Raw genomic sequence first — 10,265 nt, forward strand, 5'->3', positions numbered from 1 at the left:
TCATTTAATGTCAGTGATGTGTAAACTACGTTGCCATTGTTATTTTAGTGCTGATTTACATAATTGGCATACCCTGAAGTCACACCGCACGCACCTTCAGTTCATGCTAAAGACTTGCAGGAAGTCATAAAATTAAACATTATCTGCCCTGGAACGCAGCGGACAGGCCGCCGGGGCGCGGAGGGCCTTCAGCTCCCCGTGGCCGTCCCCGGGGAGCAGCGGGCACGGGACGGCCTCAGCAGCCCTTGGGGTCACATCGCACCGCGGCGTCCCCACAGCGAGCTTCTGCTGGTGGAGCTGAGGGCGGCCTAGGGTGAGAGGAAGGCCAAGAGGCCCCAGCCCAAAGGCTCCTGCCTCAAAGCGGCGGAGAAGCCCTGAGATGGAGGGAGAAGGCTGCTCCCACAGGAGCGCTCCCCTCCCCTCATTGCAGGGCATCGCCTCGGGCCCCGCACACAGCAAAGGGTGCGGGCGGGCAGCCACAGGGGGAGCAGGCAGCGGGGCTTGGGGGGCTGCCAGCCGGGGGGCTCGGGGGCAGGTGCCGCGGGGCGGAGGGGAGGCGAGCGGCGGAGGAGCCGCCTCCTTTCCGCCACTGGAGGGCAGCCACAGCCAAAAAACACGCGGGCAGCCAGGGGCCGGACCCGCAGCCGGGAGGAGCGGAGCGGAGCGGAGCCCGGCTCCACGGCCGGCCTCGACGCCTCTCTCCGGGGGAGGAGAGCGGGGACAGCCCCGGGCACGGCCAAGTGGGGAGCCGGCCCCGGGGTCGGGGCTGCCGCGGGATGCGGCTGTGAGGGGCGCTGCGGGGACGGGGCCGGGGGCGCTGCCGCTGCCCTGCGCGCCCCGCACCCGGCCCCTGGGCGGCGGAGCCCGGGCTCGCCCCGGGGCCGGGGGCGCACGGCGGGGCCGGGCCGCGTCCTAACGGGACCGGGACCTGCCCCAGCCCCAGCCCCGTCCCGCGACCCGGGCCGGGCTCGGCACGGCTCAGGCGGGCTCGGGAGGGAAGCGGGCGGAGGCGGGGAGGGCAGGAGCGAGGCCGGGAGGCGGCGCCTCCCTTAAAAGCCGTGCGGGGCCGCAGCCCGCTCCCACAGGGCGCCTGTGATTGGCGCCGGCCCCGAGCCGCCGGGGTCGTGACACCGCCGCCACAAAAAGCCCCGCGGCCCCGGCCGGCCCCGTCCATGGTGCGGCGCGGGGCGGGAGGCGGCCGCGCACCCGCCGCTGTCCCCTAGCGCAGCCGCTGCGGGCTGCTCTCCCCACCCTTTTTTTTTTTTTTTTTTTTTTCCTTCCTTTCCCTCATCTTCCCTCCCCCTTCCCTCCACCCCCCCACCCCCCCCCCTCCTTCTTTCTTTTTTAAGGGAGCGGAGAAAAGTGAAGCTTCGGCTCAATGGTGCTGCGGGAGTGCCGGTAAATGTCCATCTGTGCGGGGCGGGTGATGCAGAGGACATTCCTCACAAGGAGCCTTTGAACTCCGTAGACACATAGGCACCCATTCACGGGCAGGCACACGCACACACACGCGAGGAGGAGGAGGAGGAGGAAGAAGAAGAAGCACCAACTTTTCGATCGCTGCTTTTAAAAGGGAGAAGCCCTTCCCTGGCCGGGACTTGCCTCCTGCCTCCCAAACCGGCTGCTAAAAGTATGTTTCTGGGGCGGACTGCACTTCAGGGAACTTCTGGTTTCTGCTCGGCAGCTGTAGAGGAGCAGCAGCGAAGTTCGGAGTAACACCAAGTGATGCGGGAAAAACACCCCGAGAGCAGAAAACCCTCCTGCAGACACAACCCCTGCTGCTGCACACAGGTATAGCTCTGGCGGTCGCCGAGCCGCTGCCAGCCTTCCCGCAGGATGACTCCGAGGGCCACGGCGGAGGTGCCGGCGCTCTGCAAGAGAGAGGGGGGCCGGGCCGCTAACGCTCCCCGTGCCGGGAGCAGTAACCCGGCGCCGAGTCTCACGGGGGAGAAGGACGTCCTGCGGCTTTGGCTGAGGACCTAGCAGGATTTGTATTCTCCTCCTTCCCCTCCTCGCGCTCCGCCGAGAGAAAAATAACCCTGCCTTTCTCTCCGGCCCGGGGGGGGGGGTGCGGAGCCGGTCCCGGAGCCGAGCCGAGCCGTGCCGTGCCGAGCCGGCAGCGCGGCGGGGAGCTGGCTCCGTGCAGGGCTCCCACCTGTGCCGCCCCGAGGGCAGCGGCCCGGCCCCTCGGTGCCCCCGGCCGGGCTGACAGCGGCCGCCCCGGCCCCGGCCCCCTGCCCCCGTGCGTGCTGCGGGGCGCCCCGGCCCCTCCTGGCCCCTTCTGGCCCCCGCCGCGGGGGACCCGGGACCCTCCCGCCCCGACGGGGCTCCCCCAGCCGGGGTGGGACCCCCTTGCGGGCCGTGCCCCCCTCCCCCCCATTTTCCCACCCCTCCTTCCCCCCCCTGCCCGCGCTGACTGCCTCCCATCGCCTCCTCCTCCTCCTCCCCCGCGCAGGTCCACGATGGGTGCCGCGACCCGCTCCCTCCTGGCGCTGCTGCTGTGCCGGGTGCTGCTGGGCGGCGCGGCCGGCCTCATGCCTCCCGGGGGCCGGCGGCGTCTCGGCGAGCCCGGCCGCGCCGCCCCGGCCGCGCAGCGCCCCGAGGAGCTCCTGGGCGAGTTCGAGCTGCGCCTGCTCCACATGTTCGGGCTGAAGCGGCGGCCCAGCCCCGGCAAGGACGTCGTCATCCCGCCCTACATGCTGGACCTCTACCGCCTGCACGCTGGCCAGCGGCTGGGGCAAGCGCCGGCGCTGGGCTACCCGCTGGAGAGGGCCGCCAGCCGCGCCAACACCGTGCGCAGCTTCCACCACGAAGGTAGGGGCGGCCGGGGGGTGTCCGGGGGCGGGGAGGGCCGGGGGGGCCCCGCGGAGCCCCGTCGGGGGGGTCCCGGCGCTTTGCGTCCCGCCTGGGTGCCGGCAGCCCCGGCGCGGCGGCTCCCGCAGCTCTCGCTTCCAATACGAAGCCTGCCCGAGTTTGCTAATCCCCGCCTAATCCCCGTGGGAGGCGAGCGAAACCCTCGGCCGATCCCTGCGAGGAGCCGTCGAGCCCCGGCCCCACGCCACCCAGCCCACGGCCGCCCGCTGCCGGAGGCCCCTCGGCCCTAAAAGCAGCGGGTGCCCGGCCAGCCCCCCGAGCCGGGCACCCGGCCCTGGCAGCACCTCGGGGCCCCCTGCCCCAGCCCTGGTGGGCGCCTTTCCCCCAGAGCAGCTCCCGTCGAGCAGCTCCTCGCCCAGGCCCACGGAGCCGGTGGCGCGCGTCGCTCGCGTGCTCGTTGGGAAACGTTTCCCCAGGTTGTAATCTTTCCTGGCTGTTAGTCTCCGGTGCTGGCACGCAGCGGGCTCGCTGGAAAAGTCATGAAAATGTGATTTCCCCACGCTCCCCAGCGCGAAACCGGGGCGAAAAAAAAAAAAAAAAAAGTTTGCTAGGATGTAAGGGGTCCGATGGGTAAAGGAGGTGGCCTCGGAGAAGTGGAGGTGGTGGTTAGTGGAAAGCACCGTGGTGGGAAAGGAGGTGAATGGTGAAACGTAACCTCTCGCTGTAGCCTGCTTCCCTACGTGGAAAGTAAACACTCAGCAGTGAAGGGGGAAAAGCCAGCGCGTGGCTCGTTCCTTTTAAACCTGAGCACAGCAGGCATGGCACTAAGCGAGAGAGGAGCTGCGAGGGCAACCTTTACGGTTTGGAGGCAGATGCAAAAACGTTTGAAGTAGCAGTGTTGCGACAGACTCTTTTTGACATAAAAGCTATTCTCCAATTTTCACAAAATGTAGAAAAAATCAGTGTGACTCCAATTTTTCATTGAGTTCTCCCTCGCAGTTCGTGACTTACTAAAGCAGGAGTTTGTTTTGTGACCACTCAAAGCTTCTGCCTTATTCATAAATACTGGTCTGGTCCTGAAATGCCATAAAGCCGAGCCTTACCTTGTGCTGGAAGTCCTGCTGGAACCAGCAGGGAATGGTTATGGGACTAAGAGCTGCTTGCACCAGTTCCTGCAGCCATTCAGAAAGTGAATCTTTCTCTGGGATGCTTAGCACCAGAATTAAAAGTCATGATTTTAGAGGGATTTCCCTGGGCAAGCACTTGCCATCATTTCAGTGCCTTTAGCAACAACATAGCTCATAGCAGCCCTAGATACATTGTACTCCCCCTGAAGTCCCATTCAAGAGTGTGTTGGCTGAAAGGGGAGAATGGCATGGGGTTTAGGGTTTTGTTTTGTTTTGGAAAACCTGTTGTTTCGTCATCCCTTCACCGTCCATCCCCTTCAGCAGTTGAACCCTCCTGCCATTCTTTACAGTCCTTTCGAGCAAACACTAGGGTGTGCTTCGAGAAGCGCCTTTACAGATGTTGAGTTCGCTGTCTCTAATTAAGACACACAAATCCCTACATCGAGATTAAATAAGTAACCTAAATTGGGGAGTTCCAGTGTTGAGAATGGAGTTTAAGGGATTGACGTTAGAGCTGTATTCTCGAAAAATGCCAAAATGAGATAATTACCCTAAATCCTCAATCAGTTTTAATGATTCTCATCAGGCCTCTGCTAACTACAGTGCTTGAGTTTTCTCACTGATGTCCTTGAATTCCAGCGTAATGCTTCATGTTCCTTGCCACTCATTATAACTACCTGGAATGCAAAGGGCACCAGCGTTCAATCAAAGCGCATAACAATGAATGAAGCGTTCTTAACTTCATGCTATACGTGCTTGCATAAATAAACAGAAAGACAAGGGAGAGGGTATGTTCTGCCTGCGAGTCTTTCAGACCTTGTATGTCACGTGTGCGAACTGTCATTTGAAAGTTGCCAGCAGCAGACTAACTGAGGGGTTTGGTTGCTTGTCTCAGTTCCTGATTTTTTTTTTCTCTCTCTTTTCCCCCCCTCCCTGTTTAATCAAATTAGAAGTTTTGGAAGAACTGCCAGAAACGAGTGGGAAAACAGCACGGCGTTTCTTCTTTAATTTAACTTCCATCCCTAATGAGGAGTCTATCACCTCAGCTGAACTCCAGATTTTTCGGAAACAGGTGCACGGAGCCTTTGAGAACAACAGCAGCTACCATCACCGTATTAATATTTATGAAATTATAAAGCCAGCCACAGCCACCTCTAAGGACCCTGTCACAAGACTTTTGGACACCAGGTTGGTGCATCATAATGCAAGTAAATGGGAAAGTTTTGATGTAACGCCAGCTGTTTTGAGGTGGATTGCACATGGACAACCTAATCATGGGTTTGTGGTAGAGGTGGTTCACTTGGACAAAGAGAACAGTGCCTCCAAGAGGCACGTTAGGATTAGCAGGTCTTTACATCAGGATGAAGATAGCTGGTCTCAGCTCAGGCCATTATTAGTAACGTTTGGGCATGATGGCAAGGGACACCCGCTTCATAAAAGAGAAAAGCGTCAAGTGAAACACAAACAGCGTAAACGCCACAAATACAGTTGCAAAAGGCATCCGTTATATGTGGACTTCAATGATGTGGGGTGGAATGACTGGATTGTTGCCCCGCCGGGGTATAGTGCCTTTTACTGCCACGGGGAATGTCCTTTTCCACTGGCAGACCATCTAAACTCAACAAACCATGCCATTGTTCAGACTTTGGTCAATTCAGTGAATTCCAAAATCCCCAAGGCTTGCTGTGTGCCGACAGAACTGAGTGCTATTTCAATGCTCTACCTTGATGAGAACGAAAAAGTTGTATTAAAGAACTATCAAGATATGGTTGTGGAGGGTTGTGGGTGCCGCTAACACAGCAAATATATTAGACAAACACAAAAAGAAAAAAAAAAAAAAAAAAAAGCTGACACTTTAATATTTCCCAATGAAGACTTTATTTATGTAATGAAATGGAAAGAAAAAAAAAAAACACAACTATTTTGAAAATATATTTATGTCTACGAAAAAGTTGGGAAAACAAATATTTTAATCAGAGAAATATTCCTTTAAAGATTTTAAATGTATTTTAGTTGTACATTTTATATGGGTTTAACCCCAGCACATGAAGTATAATGGTCAGATTCTTATTTTGTATTTATTTACTATTATAACCACTTTTTAGAAGAATAGCTAATTTGTATTTATATGTAATCAAAAAGAAAAAAATATAGGGTTTGTACATAATTTTCCAAAATTGTAGCTGTTTCAATTGTGTGTATTTAAGTTGAAAAGAATACATGGAAGGTTACTATGGCAAAGTGCATAGCACATTTGCTTTCTGCTGTGCTACTGTTAAGGTCACGAGTTCAAGTCCAGAAAAAAGTGGATAATCCACTCTGCTGACTTTCAAGATTATTATATAGTACAATTCTCAGGAATGCTGCAGGGTGGGCTGTCCAATCCATGAGAACTGGCATCCTCTTTAGGTGGAACATTTGGATAAGAACCAGACGTTGCTGATCTAGTATAAATACTGCTATTCCCAACTAATTTGCAGAGTGAATATAAGAAGGGCCAATAGAAGTCCTAGGGGAGGTGGGGGTGGGGGAAGACTGAGTCCTTTCTAGACCTACAGAAAAGTGAATGTTTGATGTTTCCTTTAAAAGTCCTTCCTTCAAAAGTCCTGGCCAAATATAAAATAATAAAAACGAAAATGTCATCTTTTTTTCTGTGATTATGTATGCTAAAGAGGAATGATTATCGTATTTGTACTGGCCCTTGTCTTTAACAGTTGAAAAAGCGTTGCATACTTCCTCACCTCAGATGAGAGCTCACTTCTGTGGAGTGTAATAGTGAAATTAATCTTCAATTTTTGCCCTTCATACAGCAGGTTGTTGTCATGCAGCCTCCTATCTAACCTCAGCTGACGGTTTTGCTGTTTTGCAGATTAGCTTGTCTTCCTTTCCAGGGTTTTGTGTTTGAAAGCTTTTTTTATTTTATTTTTTATTTTTTTCCAAAAAATGTTTAAATCTATTTCAGATAATAAATCACAGAACTCTGCTATGTCTTTTTGAAAAGTCCAGTCTGTAAGAAAACGTGGTTCGCTTGTCCAGCCGTCACCAGGATAACTCGTGCTTACATCTTTTTACATTTTAAATTCTTTATGCAAGGGGCAAAAGCGTGATTTGCAGTTGGTGAGCTCAGCATCGAAGCTACTACTCGTTGTGCCTGTGGCGTGTTAAAGGACTGGTACGGCAGTCAGCTCACTGGTTGAGGAACATGGGATGAGCGTGCAGAGGTTGGGTTGCTTGTTGCACGAAAGTTACGCTGAAATAGTATGGCAGGGAAGTAGGTTAAAGTGGCTTCTTGGTGATCCGCTGCAAAGTGCACCAAAGCCAGGAGCAGAATGAAATTGTGTTAGACTACCAGTGGTAAGTCCTTGCCTATCTCGGGAGCTGTCTGCCGTGTGTAGTGAACGTGGAGTGACTCTGTGCTGACACCTCTGGAGACCTCAGAGCCCTCTTGTGTTGCTTCGTGTCCTGATGAGTGGATCAATTTCTGGATTTGGTGAACCGAGGCAGCACGTTCTGATGCCACGTGCACGGGTGTTCCATTAGAGACCTCTCTAAGTCAACTGGAAACCTGATTCTGGCTTACCACTAGGATAACCTTCTATTAACAGAAACCTCCTCCTCTTTGTCATGACCCTCCCCAAACTCCTCCTGGTTGCCAGAACCCTCTGGGTTACGGAAAAGGCACTAGTAGGCAGGCTTGTTGCTGAGAAGGGCAACTTGGTGATGTCTTACACGTGCTCTTACAGAAAAGTTTGCTTCCTCTGCTGCTAATCATCGGAAAGCACTATAGGCAGAGAGGACAGAAAAACTAACCCTAACTTCTTGTTGGCTGCTTCCATTTTTGTCTCGTGAGCTCAGAAATATATTGAGCAAGATGTAATCTTCTGTGGTGAGATAAAAACTTAATGCATTCTTTGTAGCAGCAGTATTTTTAGTAACTAGTAGAGAGCAATCTGCTGCTGGGCAGTTTGGCTCTGTTCTTGTGTTATTGGTCACGCTGATACTACGTAGTAGCCTGCAAGTTTGCTGGGTGGTCAGCCTCCTCTCATTTGTGTTTTTAAGAGACCGGTGCTGTTTTGTTGGCTATTGTGTTGTTTTTAGGGCGGGAGTCTCTTGGTGCAGAGCTTTGGTTTGCCTTTTGCTTGTTAGGAAGGGCACGCCAGTGTTAGTGGTGATGGGTGAGATGACGGCTGTCGCTTTGGCAAGGTCGCAGGATGTGCCACAGCGAAGGTGCTGCAAGAATTTACTGGTTATTTGCCAGTTATTTACATGGTTGTGCCAGTCAAGTCACAGCGGCGCTATCACACTCTATAACCCCTTTTTTCAAAAGCTGGATGTAAAGTGCTGAAAAATTAGGGATTGCACCATTTCTATGAGAAGAAAAGGCTCGATCCCAAGCCTGCTGAAATCAGTGAGGACCCCATGGCATGTCTAACCAGATCCTGAGCTCCAAGCTTGCCAGGCTTAAGTTTCGTAGCTCCTAGTCCAGGGAGTGCAACTAGACTGAGGGAGGCTTTTTCCAGAGTGGCGACTGCTTTACATCTCCTCTGAGGCATGAGAACACGTTGATGGTAATCTTGGTTTAAAAAAATTGGCTGCAGCGCTTGTCTATGCATGAGCAGGAGCTGGCTCATGACGTGATGCTGCGTTCCTGGTAAAGGCAAACTTCCTGTTGCTTGACAGAGAATTGCATCCTTCATAAAACACACCGTGAGGCCAACGGGTAATTGTAAACATAGGAAGATCCACTCCTCTAAGCATTGCTATGCCCGGGTAGTGTTAGTCACAGAATCGGCAGTTCCTGATTTTGAGGAGGAAATATGCATGCATCAAGCTCGGCAAGTCAACAAATTTCTGCAGAATTGGTTTCAAAGTATATCTTTTTAAATTCCTAACCCTTAAACTCTCTAGATTGGAGATGTGAGAGTGCTGCACTGAAGTTTGAGTAGGATTTTTAAAGAAAGGAAACAAAACAGAGGCTTTCCTACATAGGTAGTAGAAAATCATCTTACACCTCAGTTGGGTTCCTGGACTCTGCTAAATAGTGTTGGTGATCAGACAGCCCTCCTGAGAAATGTGGCCTTTCTGGTATCTTCTAAGTCTGATAATGACTGCTAAATAATCCTAAACACCAAAAGTATGCCGTTACCAAAATACTCTAGAAATTATTTTAGTTTGTTAGTACTTATTAGTGTTACAGTGCTCTACAAGAAGCAGTGAGCTTTTTTTTTTTTCCTCTTAAGAGGAGAAAAAGCAGAAGATCTAGAACGCAAAACTGCCTTTGTTACGCTATAGCCCGTTTCCCCTAAACTTGTTGCTTCTAGGCACTTAATATAACCTATATAGGCAGAGATTGTGATAGATAATGTCACCCTTTGTGCATTTCAGATAAGCATCTCTCTAAACACAAATGTGATCAGCATCTCTCCTTGTCCTTTTGAGAATCAGTAACAGCTTTGTCGAGTGGCTTGATAATTTTTGCGCAAAATTCAGTTGGACTTCTGTGGTCAGCAGCATGTAAAAATGACGCGGGAAGATCTTCAGCTGAGGTAAGCTCTCCTGAGAGCACTGGCCATTTTCACCCAGCAGGATCCGTTCTGCTGCGCTAACCTGGGCTCGTCATAATCAGGCACCGAGACCTTTCCTGCTCACGTGGTAGTTGGGTTTGGGTGTCCGCAGACTGTCATATCACCTGCTTGCTCCCCTGCTAGGCAGGTCGAGGTCTTGCAGTGGTGCAATCAGTACTGATGAGGCTTGGAGAGGAACGTTATTGTACTCTCAGCTTTGAAGATGGAGCTCATCTGGACTGCATTTATATTAGACACACTTTGCTACACTATTATAAGAGGATAATTATTGAACTATTTTATTATATAGCTATTCCTAAATTGTTGATTTTTTTTTATTGATTTCAGGAGGCAGCTAATTGCCATATGGCAGCTTGATGTTAATGTTTTATGAAGATCAGGAAACAAAAGTTTATGAAAAGCTTTTGTATAGTAACTGCAGAGTTTCAAGAACTGTTTTATACTTCCTGACAGTGCAGGTCTGGCTTAATGGTTTGTTTTTATTGCTTAAGAGTGTAAACCTTTCTTTAGCCGATGTGTGGAAATTATATCCTCATCCCGCATTACGCATTTCTCATTGCTCATTACTCATTCCCTGCTTTCATTTCTGCCATCTGTAATCAGAGCTTTACTGTTTCAACCGCATGTAAAATGCTCCTCTCCTTTGCACAGTAAGATATATTTCTTTAGCACTCACCCACCCCTTAAAAAAAAAAAAAAAGAAAGGAATGAAAAGAAAGAGGAAAAAAAAAAAAAGAAG

General features: G+C 51.8%; 1 protein-coding gene across 1 annotated transcript; it reads left to right on the forward strand.

Moving 5' to 3' along the window:
- The first annotated feature begins 1,362 nt into the window (after nt 1-1,362).
- BMP2 (bone morphogenetic protein 2) lies at nt 1,363-5,787 on the forward strand. Its single transcript, XM_032184740.1, has 3 exons — nt 1,363-1,791; nt 2,456-2,814; nt 4,892-5,787. The coding sequence occupies exons 2-3, from the start codon at nt 2,463-2,465 to the stop codon at nt 5,734-5,736; spliced, it is 1,197 nt and encodes a 398-aa protein (XP_032040631.1). The 5' UTR covers nt 1,363-1,791; nt 2,456-2,462; the 3' UTR covers nt 5,737-5,787.
- Nucleotides 5,788-10,265: the final 4,478 nt, after the last annotated feature.

Source organism: Aythya fuligula, chromosome 3 (assembly GCF_009819795.1).
Source record: "Aythya fuligula isolate bAytFul2 chromosome 3, bAytFul2.pri, whole genome shotgun sequence".
NCBI classification, from domain to species: Eukaryota; Metazoa; Chordata; class Aves; order Anseriformes; family Anatidae; genus Aythya; species Aythya fuligula.

Excerpts from the sequence above, each read along its gene's own strand:
- BMP2 (XM_032184740.1), top strand. The coding sequence starts at position 2,463 with ATGGGTGCCGCGACCCGCTCCCTCCTGGCGCTGCTGCTGTGCCGGGTG. Across the intron at positions 2,815-4,891 it reads GCGCAGCTTCCACCACGAAG|AAGTTTTGGAAGAACTGCCA; the intron begins GTAGGGGCGGCC and ends TAATCAAATTAG.